Source organism: Lissotriton vulgaris, chromosome 11 (assembly GCF_964263255.1).
Source record: "Lissotriton vulgaris chromosome 11, aLisVul1.2, whole genome shotgun sequence".
NCBI classification, from domain to species: Eukaryota; Metazoa; Chordata; class Amphibia; order Caudata; family Salamandridae; genus Lissotriton; species Lissotriton vulgaris.
Window position 1 is genome coordinate 19,582,446 of NC_141699.1, and position 14,329 is coordinate 19,596,774.

The window sequence follows — 14,329 nt, forward strand, 5'->3', positions numbered from 1 at the left end:
TTGATTCTGAAAATGGTCACTGGTCAAAGGAGTCGTGGGCACATATCAGAAATGAGATGGGGTTAAAAAGGGAATCATGAAGGACAGGGCAGGAGCCCTTTGGTCACCTACTGAAGGACATATCAATGAGTCTGACATCCAAGTGTGAGCCTGTAGTTACTCCTGTGGCTATAAAGATTGTAGACTGTCCTGCTGTGATAGACTGCTCTCTGGAGGTAGTACACAACAGACGAGCATTCATTTCAAAGTGGTCGACCACCAGAAAATAAATTTCAAAGACAGAGAGACAACATTTTGTATTGAAAAGGATAATAAAAACTTGAGTTTGAGGCTTCGAAATTGTCAGACTGAAGCTGTACATCAGCATGGAGAAGCACAGCACAAGTTCTGCCTCATGTGACCAGGACTTGGGACCAAGGGTATTCCGGGATCCCATGCTGGGTAAGCGGATATCACCCAGGAGAATCAAGAACACTTGCCTGTCACCGGAAGCAACAGCTTCTGCCTGACCTAAGACCAGAGGACTGTGTGAAGAGAAGGAGATCGCTTACAAGTGTGAAGTCCAGTGGGGATCCTGCAGAGTGGATCATGAGAGAAAAGCGTGAGATTCAGGTCCATAAAGACCACTGCACTGATCGGGCCGTCTACGCTGTCAAGACCCCCATATGCCGGGGGGGGGGGGTGTCGTGAAGAATAAAGGTTATCGCCCTGTTCAGTGGTTTGAACTGAAGAGGGCCACTACCTTATTGGTACTGCTTGTGACCCCTCATATGCAAGTTGAGCATCGAGGAGAAGCAAAGGGTCATTGTGCTTGGTGTAGTGCTGTGACAAGCAAAGGACTGTCACCCTAGTTCATTGCTGTAAGTAGAAGAGGGCCATTACCCAGTGCTTTGCTGTAAAACTGAAGGAGCTGTTGGAATGTGTGCCATTCTTCATTACCCCAAGAATGCCAGGAGGACCAAGGGAAAGGGCCGTCACCCTTAGGCAGTGGTCAACCATGTAAATGTAAATGTATTTGAGCTTATATAGCGCACAGCTACCCGCAGTGGGTTTCCCGGCGCTTGCTTAGGGAACCCGTCCTGGTATTCCCCTGTGAGATAACCCCGGCAGGGTATCTGCAAGGTGAAAGCCAGGCATCCCGCCGCGAGGGGCCGTCGAGTCCGTGGAATTTTTAGCCCAAGACCCGCCGAGACGGGGAATTGAACCCTGGTCCAGGGCCGATCTCAGCTTCCGATCTCAGCTGCCGCCTCTAACCCCTGAGCCACACTTCTCCACTTGACGCCATAACCCCTGAAAGAATAGCACAAGTTCAACTACCTTAATATAGGAGCACCCAGGACCTGCTAAAGGATTCAGACTTACTGTGTGACCAGAGGAATGCTGTGGAGGTCTTCTGCCCCAGACCGAAGTACCCAAACCTCTGCTCATCGCAGGCCTCAGAATGGCCCCAAGCACTCTCCCTGGACACTCCGAGAGCAGGCTTCAGGGAACTTGCTCTAACTTATGCACTGCAATGAGGAAATAGAAATTTTTAGGTAGTCAGTGTGACCCCCACTCGCACCCTATACATGCACCCATGCCCCATGTATGTCATGTAATTCCCTTCCCGTGTTCGCCATGATAATGCAAATGTATTTCCGTCTAAGGTTAGCATGTCAGTTAGTGAGCCCTTCATGTATAAAGTACCAATTCCGCATTAGGGCCCACGTTTCCAATGCATTTACATGGTGCACTTTTAAATAACGCGAAGCACACGTTTTCCACGTTTTTCTGGCTCAGCCGAGCCAGGCCCTTAATTGAGGCTCCGAGCCTCTTCTGTCTCTGAAAGCTGCAGTTTAGGTATGCATCCCTGACCTCTACCTTACTTCCTGCCCAGCGAGCGGTGCCCGGCTCGGCCTGGCCTGCCTGCCAAGACAGTATTTTGCCTACAGTTATCTGCTCAGCCTCCGCAAAAACACATTCCAGTCTAGTGAAATAGGTAACATGTTCCCGGCTGCAGAGCAAAGGGCCCGGTTTTCCTGTCTCCTTGCAAGTGATTTACCGAACCCGTTACCATGGTAGGCCCATGGCCCCCGCGCATTGCACCAAGACACGTATGCACGCACTAGCATTCAGTATTGAACGGCCTCTGCCCGAGAGACCTTTTCCTTCAGACAACACATCCTCCAAACATAAGATACCAGATATGCTATAGGTGCAGGTCGTTCTGACATCCCAGACACCAAGACTCCTCTACTAGTGCTAAAGTCAAGCCCCCCAGCTCTCCCCAGTTACACGTCTATACCACGTCATGCTCAGTTGCGCACGCACCCAGGGTAAAGGTTTCTGCTGACCCTGCAGAATCTCTCTATGCATCCGCCCACCTATGACACTTCTGTGACGTCTCCAGCACACACCTCCGTGTACGCCCCTGTACACGCCCTCCTTTACGCCCATGTGTTCTTATCTCCTCTCTTTTTCACTTGTTACGCCTACTGTATTCATTTCAATTATACTGTTTTACTATATATAATGTGTGATGTTAATAAAATGTTGAATATCCCTTCCTGAACCTTAGTGGTGATGGAACTCGATGTCCAGTGTCTCGAGCCACTTAATTAAAGCCCGTATGACTCAGATATAACGGACTCTGCCTCTCATTTTATTGAGCTATCCTTATTGTCATTTAATGTATAGAAAAATAGTCCCGGTAATTTTATTTACCACAGCAACAAGGAGACACTTTGTCTTTTGCCAAGCCAATGTAAAACTTCTAAGACTTCAACTTACTAGTGGGACCTAGCTTGTTTCTCACCTCCTGTAATTGAGGAATAACAGCAGACCTTAGACGAGAGATTGTACTTGAGACCTTGACCCAGGGAACGCGAGTGGGCCAGCTTGAGGAGACTGTGTATTATTTGTGGTGTACCCTATTATACTTTTTATTCGTATATAAATACTGTCTTTTATCTAAGAGCACATATTTAACTGCATTATCATGTATTGGGGATTGCCAGATGTATTTTGAGTTGTCAGCCTCTGTTCACCCTACAGCTATCTCCTCCCGCTACGACTGAGAGTCAAATGCCGAAGGTGTATTTGGTCCAGTTGCTCAGTTTTCAAATAAAGTCTGGACTCAGGACAACAGGAGTAAAAGGCTTCAACCAAAGTGCTTGGGCCCAGTAGCTCTGCTGTCCGCATGGTCCTCTGAGCAGGGTTCAGACACTATGTAGGGCTGGAATGCAATGAGAACAATGTAGTTAAGAAGGTTTTAAAAAGACCAGATCCAATTATAGTACCATTGTGTACTGCTCACAAATCTGTAACCATAAATATATCAATGCATTTTTTCGCATAACTTTTTTTCTGGAATAACGCAGACACAATAGAAAGCCAAGGAGTGATTTATTTAATTACATTATCAGCAGGTGTAAGTTATAATCAGCACATAACAATTATAAATTACTTTCACTTTGGATATTGCATTTCATTTAAATACCAGACAGTTATTTCCACATACTTTTCTGTATATGCTCCATCTGTGGTATTGGTCCTAGACTCAGTTTATGGAATTATGGATCTGTGATGTAGCATATGTAACCATGAATTATCGTAAAAGTACTTGAAAATTAACTGCTACTCTAGAGTTCACTCCTCATCATCTCAAATAGTTCCATTTGTTAAGTACATGCTACACAATGAAAAGGCCTCTTTACATTCTCCAGTTGGACTGAGTTCATCTACATACCATTGACTTGCTTTAGTATTGGTGGGTAGTGGAGAAATCCGGTTTATGGCGGAAGTGGTAAATACCCTGTTGTAAGATTTGCTGTGAGAGGAGAACTTGGGTACTGGGTATTCTGAAGCAGGTAGACAATTCTTCTAGGGACAATTCACCACTTTTCCAAAGATCAGCTGATTTTTCACTACCATCAAAAACTAATGCCATCCCTTTATCACCAATCCAGAGTTTTCTAAACTCAACATGATTTATAGAGTTCAAAAAATATAAACACATTAGTACCGCTTCTCGAATATTTGGTTCAGGAAAACTTTTCAGGAACCACTCTTAAACAAGAAACTTTTCTCACAATGTGACCAGATCGCCAGTGTTATAATAAATATGATTGATAGCAGAAGCTCAGGAGGAATTACTTGATACATGATTACTTAAACATTTTCAAATATATTCATCACAACTCACTCCAATTAGATTTTACCGGGTGAGGGAGAAAGAAAGACTTTCAGGGTTCAGTCCTGTCTGCCTGCAGGCGTGACCAGATCATCACCAATTTGACACCGGCTATGATCAGGGAAAGTCCTCGGAATAAGTCTGTATTACCAACAGCACAGTGCAGAGTCATTCTGGGGATTACCAAAAACAGTAAATCTATAGCACCAGAAATAACGTTTTGAGTGAGCCGAGCTCAGTGACTGGGTTTTATCATGAGGAGAGCTCTTTCTAAGTCATCACACTGCCAACAGGCTCTCTTAGAGTCAATATTTGTATTATCAGAGTTATGAGTGAGCATGGATAATAACAGAAGTACAACTATTATTTACTATTGGTGTCAGAAGAAGCAGGGCTGAGTCCACATACTACCAGTAGAAGAGCTCCCTGTCAGCCTGCATAGGTTGAGATCTGAGCAAATATTTGCATAATATGGAACAAAATTCTGAGTACTTTCGTAAAATTAGGAGAGCGTTGAGTGAGCCTGCTGGGTTTGATGGCTCAGTGGACTAATGCACCTATGGCTGGGATCTGTGTTTGATCTGAAAGTCACAGATTCTGATCCTAGCTGGTCTACTCATCCTTTCATCCTACCGAGGTTGATAAAATGAGATGCCCTGAAATTCCGAACAATAAACATATGTTATTCAGGACCAAGATAACAGTGGGTAAACATACACTTTATGAATACTTGGCATTTTATGTATAGGTATCATCAACGACTGAGATCTGCATAAATCTGTGTATCCCCTAGAACAGAATTCGGTACAGAAAGAGCATTGTTATGAAATCATATGGGTAGTATTAGGAGAAGTGCTACAAGTGACAGTACCAAGATACAAACATTGATGGCTGAAATACTGGTGTTGTCTACGGTGTGAACATCAGGCTTACTACCCAGGAGTGGGGACAAACTTCATAAATAAAAAACAACTGTATTTACATAGGCATTTTTCATTGGAAGGATTAATATATACTGATCAGTGCTGTCAGAGAGAAAGTATTGGATCATCATCAGTTCTTTTTCATTCGTTTGGAACCAGTTATGCACTATTTGTTTCATTGAAAGATCTTAGCATCGATTTCAAGTGGCACATTCTCTGACGTGTGAGAGCGAGAACACTACAGTGCTGTTTGCAGACGGGAGATCACTTAAAGGAATTATAAACCAGAATTGTGTCTCTAGAGTGAAGTGATTGTCTGTGCAGATCGATAACTCAATGTCTGGCTTCAAATACGCTAGGAAATTAGGACACATTGGTCAAGGCCAAATCATTTCAGCACAAGTTACTGAATTTCGCCCAACAGCTTGAGGTGGTCCACACACAGTTCTGGAAGCTTTTCCATAGTGCCACTGTCAGGCAGTCACAATTCTATCAGCAAACATTGTTGAAATGAAAGAATGTATTTGGTGACTTTACATGAAATTATGTTTTGTAATATGACAAGAAAGCTGTTATTATGTACTGAGAAGGTGATGCTGGGACAGGAGAGCTACATACACCAGGGAGTGCCCTGCCTGGGAGCGTTCCACCCACAGGGTTATGTACTAAGAAAGGGATGCTAGGAGAGAAGGGGTCTAGAGCATGGTACTCACAAACATTTTCCTGGGGGCGGCAAAGTATGGTCTTTGTTGTGAACGAGGGCTCACTGATGTCAGTGGGGGAGGGGGCGTAAAGTGGGTATAGGGTTAGAGAAGCATGTACATCTACTGGCTGAACTGAATTGTGCAATCTGAATGAGAAATGAATCAAAGCTTCTCCACTTAACCAATTTGTGTGACCTTGGGCAATTGTTTCATTTCAATTTCTCTCGTTTTTCTCCATGATCACATATAAAAGGACTTTGAAATACATGACTTCAGCATGCCTGCTGTACAAAACCATTTCCTGTGCTTGGAAGTAATCACTAATGGCATTGTTGGGAGGGTGGTGGGATCCCTGGCATTTCTAAATTCATGTTTGAAAACCATCACTTTAAAAAAAAGACTTTGAATGCACTGCTAAAATTTGATTTACTAAGGTGAAATGGTTCTACAGGTCAATGAAATACACTTTTTGAACTTTGAAAAGACTGTCAGATTTGTTCATGTTTCCTGTATTTAAAAATGAAGGTATTCCTAAACTTAAGGGCCTAGTTACGTCCTTTTGCTGAACTACAATCAACCTTTAAATGGGTGCTTGCTGTATAATTAACAATTCTTTTACTGTTAGTGCTGAACAGAGTAAACAGCAGCCCAGTGCTGCTGCTGCTCAGGGAGCCACATGTAAAGGCCAGGAGGGTTGATTGCGTCGCCCGGACCGTACTTTGAGTACAACTGCGCGATAGAATGGGTACTCACAAATATTTTCCAAGGGGCCACAGATGGGAGTGGGGCATGGTGGGGGGGGGGAGGGGCTTAGGTTAGCGTAAGAGAAACAAATCATGGTGTGATCAGTGAGCCATGGAGTGTTTTTGAGGTCTAATGGATCTTGTAGTTTCTAGAAGAGCCACAGACTTGACTATACTATGTTATGCTATATCTGAATCGATATCCCTTTACCGCAACTTGGGGCAAACCTTCTCTGCTTGCTATCACTACCTTGGGAAATTTAATTGTAAAGAGGCCTTTTAATTATTGAGTTGTGATCCTAAGTAATTGCTCATTTCAGTTTGCCTCCTTTTTCTTCATTATGAGATATAAGAACATCTTGAAATACATGAGTTCAGGATATACGCTGGACAAAATCTTCTCTTATTTCTGTTTAATAAACTATAATGTTGTCCATGTGTAACAACAACAAACTTTTGATTTTTTTATATTTTTAAAGCCCAAACTACTGCCCAAAGACGTCTAGGCGCTGATACCAGATTAGGAGGATAATTTTGCGGAAATGAGAAATGAAGCTCGCCCTCTGAGAAATGAAAAGATAAGTGCTTAATGGATAAAAAGCCAGGTTTTAAGGGACTTCCTGAAACGGAGCAGTTTAGAGGATTTTTTTAAATGAGGAGTTTGGCCATGGTGATAACAAAACTTTTGCCTCCAGAATTGGCAAGCCTAAACCTAGGAACCCCAACAAGGTTCACAGTGGAAGAGTAAGGAGCTCTGGTGGGGGAATACCAGTGGAACCTACGTTTAGGATACTCAGGTCCAGATTTGTGCAAGTCCTTAAAGTCGCTGCACAGAACTTGAACATCAATCTGATTCTTTATTGGGAGCCAGTGAAGTGAGACAAGCACCTGTTTGGCTGACTGATGTCTGGGGATCCTTACTAGGTGGGCTGCCGTGTTCTGGAGGATCTGCAGTCTGCCCAAGAGTCCTTTTTTGTAGATTGACAAAGAATGTGTTACAATAGTCTAATTTAGACAGAACAAAAGCGGAGACATCTGTTTTTCGGAGCTCATGGGGTATGAATGGAAAAACTTTCCTGAGCAATTTTAGGGTAAGGAAGATGGACGCAACAACCGACTCACCTCTTACTTGTTCACTTTTGGCACTGTTGTCAGAGAGAGATGAGGCATGAATGTTTTTACATTAATTTCTGAAAACTATCAGTTTTGAAAAGACTTTTGAAGGCACTGATATAATCTGATGCACTAAGGTAAAACATGTCTGCGTGTTAAAAAAATACATTTTTTGAATTTTGAAGAGACTGCATCATATTTTTCCATGATTGTTGCTGGATGTCTTAAAACAGTAATGAGTGTTCCTAAAGTTAAGTCTTGCAGGACACCTTTTTTGCTTCTTTTCTTTTACTCCAATTAGCAGGTAAGTAAAGGCTTCTCCGTGTATTTAATATTTTTCAGAACGTTAGTGCTCTCTCAAGTAAACAGCAACCCAGTGATGTTGATCAGCAGTGGGGGATGGTGCATCTGAAGGCCAGGAGAGCTGCATATGGCCCACGTGCCACACTTTGAGTATCACTGCATTAAAGAGAGCGGTGCCAGGAGGGTTCCGAGAGCGGTGCCAGGAGGGTTCCACCCACAGTGATATGTACTGGGGAGAGGATTCTGGGAGAGGGGAGGTACATACACCAGAGAGTGCTCTGCCTGGAGAGTTCCACCCACAGGATATTTTACTAAGTAGGGGATGTTGGGAGAAGAATGGAACGTGCACTAGAGAGTGCTCTGCCCGGAGAGTTCCAACCGCAGGATTATGTACTGAGGAGGGGATACTGGGAGAGGAAAGTACATATACTAGAGAGTGCCCTGCCTGGAGTGTTCCACATACACAGTTATAGTACTGAGGAGGGGATGCTGGGCGAAGAGAGGTACATGCACCAGAGAGTACCGTGTCAGGATCATTCCACCCATGGGGGTTACGTCTGAAGAGGTGCTACTGGATGAGGTGATGCACATGGGCTACAGAGTTATGGTAAGCACTCTCAGAGTCTCAATGAACTCAAGAGAACAGAAGACTGACTTATTTGTGCTGGTCTCAAAGTAACTACTGGTTTCAGATTAACCAGGTAGCACAAGATGACCTCTGGGTTCGTATACTTGAATGCTGTGCACTAGAAAGACCTACTCCTATTTGGCGACTGGTCTCTCAGGCTCTCTCACCAGGCTCAATAGCTTGTCCAGTTTAGCGATCTCATACTCTGGACCCTTAACTGTATCTTGTGCGCCTTTCTTTTCCTTCGGCATCTTGCGCAGGTTAGGTGAGAGCTTCAGGCTACTGACATTGCCCCGGTCATCTCCAACAATGATAATGGGAAAGATAGGATTAAACTGGATGTGAGTGAGCTTGGTTTTCTTCTTGGCCACCACAGCCTGTTCACAAATTGCTTCATACTTGTTCACATTGAGGTCAAATACATGGACCTTGCCGTCCGTAGTCACAGCGGCAAACACAGTGGAAGAGTATGGTGCCCATGCCACGTCTCCAACAGGAGAGTTCAGGTCAAATATGAACAATGGCGTCTTTACAGTATGATCCCAGATCTTGACTGTCCAGTCCGAACTGCACGAAATAAAGACCTTGGGATGGAAGGGGTTCCAGCAGACTGCATCAACTGCCATACTGTGAGCTTCATATGTTCCCAAGAACTGGCTGGAATAGGCCTTTGAGCACTTGTGGATTTTTCCTTCTTCTGTGCCAACCAAGAAAAGGTATTCGATCTGTTTGTGGAAATCGAAGGAAATCCCACATGCATTCATGTTCAGGCGCAGTGCTGTTGGCACATGTTCTGAAGAACTGTCCAGGGAGAGTCTAATGACATCAGTGTGGACCAGCTCATTCTTCACTAGGGTCCAAGACACAACACGACCGTCAGAGGAAACGGAGAAGAAGTTGAGGTTGTTGTCCAGGTCGTCCTTCTGCCACCTGACCTGCCAGACGGGGTCTGTATGCTTGCCCGTCTTGGCTGAGCTCTTGTAATTGGGCAGCATACCAGGTTTCTTCAGGTTATAGAGGGCAACGTTTCCATCATAAAAGCCTACCGCCAACAGGTAAGGGTGGTCTTTGTGGATGTCCAGGCACATGACACCACTCTCCGTGTTGAAGATGAACTCCGGATAGGAAGGGTTCTTCAAACTGTAGAGGAGCAGCATGCCCCTGTCTTGCTTCATGAAGTCATAGGAGCCATGACCAACAGCAAAGAGGTCTTTATACCTAGGGCTCCAGCACAAGGCAGTCACCGCTAGCCCCTTGGTCTTGTCATGCTGGAACTTCCAGAGGGGCAGAAGCGTGCCCTCCTGGTCCCGGTACTCATCCGAAACATCCTCAAAGTACTTAAAGTCCTGCGCCACCTCGTCAAAGGTGTTCTGGTTGACCATACGCTCCATAATCTTGCTGGCTTTGGCCACTTTGTTGAGGTCCTCGCCTAGACTTTCCGCTGGCGGCTTCAAGCCACGTGGCCGGTCCTCGTCCTTCTTGGTTGTGGTTGCCACCTTCAGCTTCTCCTTGGCGCGCTCCTGCTTGGCCAGCTCTTCCACGTAGGCGTCGTAGATCTGCCCTTGGGTGGCATTGTCTGAGAAGGTTGCGCGGGGTGGCGGCTCGGTCTGGCACGCGCGCTCGCGCAGGGGGTCATTGAGGGTCTGCGAGGCGCGCTCGCTGAAGTTGAACTGGTTGGTGAGTTTCTTGGTGGGCGCCTTGGGGGCAGCAGTGGGGATGGTGGTGGGCTCATCACCCTCCTCTGTGATGGGTGCCACCCCACCCTCCCCAGCCTTGTGATCCTGGCCCTCTGGGGGCTCCAGGGCCCCTTCGCTGGGAGCCTCCTCCCCATGCCTGGCCTGCTGCCGCCTGGCCTCGTCCGAGTCCCGGTGCAGGAGCCCCCCCTCCAGGCTGAAGTGCACGGCCAGCTGCTCCACGGCGCTCAGGCTGCGGTAGGCCCGCTCCCGGAAGCTGTAGCGCACGATGTTGTGCGGGGCGTGCGGGTTCTGTGCGGTCAGGATGCGGGTCACCTCCTGCTTCAGCTCGGCCTCGCTCAGTTCCAGCTGGTCGGGGGGCTTCTGGAGGGTGCGGCCGGCCGCCCACTCCTCCTCGGCGCCGGCGGGGGGCTCCTGGTTCTCGTCGCGGGAGCGGGCGGCCTGCACCCGGGGCTTGGGGGGCACCGCGCGGCCGGGCATGGCGACCTGTGGCAGAGACTGGGCCGGTGGAGTAAGTGTACCGCCGTTGCCAGGGCGACGGCGTCGCTGCGTGTGCGGCGTTACCAGGGCGACGCTTCCGGGTGTGGGAGGCGGAACCCGGAAGTCAATAGGGCAGCCATTACGGAATAGAGTAGATCTGGAGTTCCGATTAACAAATCAAGAAATATGTGGGAGATTGTGAATTAAAGATCAATTTTTTTAAAGAAACATAGCGAAATAATTCCCAGTGAAATTTTGATACAGAAATTAATATTAGGTAACTGCATGCTCTATAAATAATTCTCGAATAAACAAAGTAATTGTTATTGTGTGTGATAATTCTTCTAAAATTGTGAGGAAAAACTTCAAATATACAATAAGTTTTACGTAATTGAAAGTCAGCTGCGACGCGTGAGTATACTTTCTACCGTTTGAAGATGGCCGCCTCGCTGTCTACGCTGAGAGCGAGAAACCACGCTTTGTTTAGTCCTATGTTTGTGGCAACAAGCTGCGAAGAGAAATCCGTGCCTTTGGCAAGGTAGTGATTTCTGGGCAGACCTTCCCAACTTAGTTTAGGGTACTCCTATCAGTACTTTAAGAGGGCTGGTACTGTCAGGTATTGAGTAATTACACTTCTCTAATTTCAAAGGGAGAGTACATGGACTTCTCAGCATTGATGCAATACTTTTAAATGGAGATAGCCTGCACTTCTAAGTAGCAAGCAAGCACTCGGGGTCAGGGAAACACATTCTGAAGTATACACAGGTGCATCTTACCCTTGCTCACACCCACTGTTTCACAATCAAATTAGTATGCATATTCCCACATTCACAAACACAAGTGCATACTCAGACCGACCTTGTACCACAAACATACAAGGACTCGTGGCCATACTTGCATTCACCCATTCACAGCTCACACACACATTCACAAATAGACGTGCATACTTACACATTCTGATAAATACCCATTCATACATACACATTCACACCCAAATAAACATTCATTGTGCCACTTACCTGGTGGACCGCTGTGGTGATCAGGACTGTGCTTTATGCTCAAGGCAGCACCAGCATGTGGCAGGAGGAGCGAGCTGCGAGTGACAGAAGCGTGACAAGACCTGTAAGGCAGCTGGATGCTGCAGATCAAGGGGGCTGCAGGACCCAAGCAGCACCCATGGATTTCATTTAGTGGAAAGCATGCGTGAGGGACCATCCGGTCCAGTGCTTAAAAGCAGGAGGAGGCAGTGGCATAAAAGACGAAGACCAAACACGGGCAACAATTACTGCAACACATTAGTTGTTACTGACATATCCCCAAACCAGTCAAGTTAAGACAGCAAACCAAAGACTCAAGCGCTATAAGGTGAAGAATGACCAGAGCCAAAGTACCGCCTGAGGAATTGTTCTCAACTGCTTGCATTCTTCCTGAAAGGACAGTTAACCGCAACAACTTCCAGTGGAATGCTTCATCATTGGGTCCCTCTTCCCTATGGCCATTCTGCTGTATTGTATGCTCCCTTGGGAGCTCTTTGATGGGGAAGTAGATCTTTTTTATTGTCTTATAGAGTAACTGCTGATTCAGAAAATATTTAATAATGCAGATGAGTATTACAAGAAGCTCACTTAAGCTTAAACTACACATTGTTGATGAGCTTATTGCAGGAATAAAGAGAGGGTTTAAAAATGTGTAACGTGTGATTAAAAGTCCTGTTTCTATTCCTAACTCCCTATTTGCATGTGTAAAAATAATGACCTAAGAGAGTTGTACAGTGCAGTCCCCAGGAGTGGTGTCTATATGTTTCTGCCCACTGTGAGACAATATAGATAGGGGCATTCTTCTGGGCAGATCCCTATCTTGTATTACCCCTAGCTGTTGAGTTAGAACTATACAGTGCAGTCAAGGGTAAAAGAGGATAAAATAGACCTGAGTTTTCATAGTCTGATGTCAGTTAATTTGACCTCTATCACTTTAGACTAATGAACTGTGCAATAATTCCCAGAGTTTGCTTGGGTACCCTATTCAATCAAAATATGTACACCATTGTACATTATTTTAGAGGCCACACCAACGAATGAATATATTAAGAGTCTAATTTGGGGATAATTACTCTAGATGTACTTTGTACATTAGCACTTAAATGTCCAGATTCTGGGTTGCCCTCTTACCTTGGTTGGTTTTTCATTAAATAGGGAGGATGCAGTACCTCTCATTCCCATATACTTTACTCAGTACCGGCAGATTCTGCCACCTTGTCACATTGACTAAACTTGTAAATCATCCACCAATCTAATCAAAGGTGGGGTGGTGTCACTGAGAGTTCCTGATTCCACATTAAACCATAACAAGTTGGGAAAGGGTTGTGTGAGGTGTGAGAAGTTGGTGTGGCATATGCTGTCCACTATTCTAGTGGGCACCTTGCACCAGTCCAATCGACCTTTATTGATGGTAGGTTTAAAGTCAAAGAATTTTTTTTTAAGGAGGCCCCCTTTAGGTAGTTGTCTGGGACTCAGGGGAATGTATGTAGGAAATAAGGGATGTCCCACGTTTACAGGTCCGCAGGACCTGTTGTCCAACGGGACAATTCTGTATGTATATGAGTATTGGGCAATCTAGTCCAGACTTGGCAGCAATATGCAGTTAGTATTTGATATACACCTTGCACATAAACAGTCAAAAAGACATAAAATCCTTCAAAGAACTTCAAGAATAGGGTGACATTAATAAGAACTAATGCAAATACAAAGTAAATTCTGGTAAAAAAGTGCAGGTTTTATTCTTTCGGTACAAATTAAAACATATCATGATTTTAAAAACAGTAATAAAAACAGGCATGGGTATCAATCAACATAATGGTATACAAATAAATTCAAGAAAATTTAAAAAAAACGAGTACATAACAAGAATCGAAGATTTTAGGTCGACGCAGCGTTTCGGTTTTCTTTATTAGACACCTTCTTCAGGACCGATTCTAAAAAGTTATTTAAAAAACATGAGATTACCCACTGTTAATTGATTTTTACATTACACACATTTAAAACCTAATTTTCTTTTCCTACCAGTTAGCTATTTGTCACCCAGGCTTTATAAATTTATACAATTTAAGTAGAAAACATAATATAGTGTTTATCTACAAACAACTTTCATAAAGCCAGGTGATTTTGATTCCATATTTGTACAAATTATGTGTGTCTCAAAACTGCCATACTACATAATGTCAATGGTTATTGCTCCAAGTCTACACTAGTGCCCCTCATCATTATACAGTTACAAAGGTCTATATCAATTTTGGAGAAAGTTGGAAAAGGGGACTCGTATGTAAGATATCCCTGCCGGTTACTTTTATCTTTTTACAACTGGCGATTTAGGAACAGCTCTAGTAATTTAACTTGCCCCGTCAGGTCATCTTACCTTTTGGTATTAGCCTTTGTGTTTGGATCCACTTTTATTGATATTAGTGGATTGTTGTGCCTCAGTCTTATACGAGCTGTTGGCATCAGTTAGGTTTGATATGAGGCGGACTATCTGTTTGAGGGAGACAAGATGTTATATTATTTCTTGTCCCCTTTG

The 14,329-nt window shown here is 44.7% G+C and overlaps 1 protein-coding gene across 1 annotated transcript; it reads right to left on the bottom strand.

Annotated features, from left to right (window-relative positions):
- Nucleotides 1–3,367: 3,367 nt before the first annotated feature.
- Nucleotides 3,368–10,775, bottom strand: LOC147678903 (dynein axonemal intermediate chain 1-like). The gene has a single exon (XM_086942662.1). It carries the CDS (start codon nucleotides 10,757–10,759, stop codon nucleotides 8,720–8,722), a length of 2,040 nt encoding a protein of 679 aa, XP_086798788.1. The 5' UTR covers nucleotides 10,760–10,775; the 3' UTR covers nucleotides 3,368–8,719.
- Nucleotides 10,776–14,329: the final 3,554 nt, after the last annotated feature.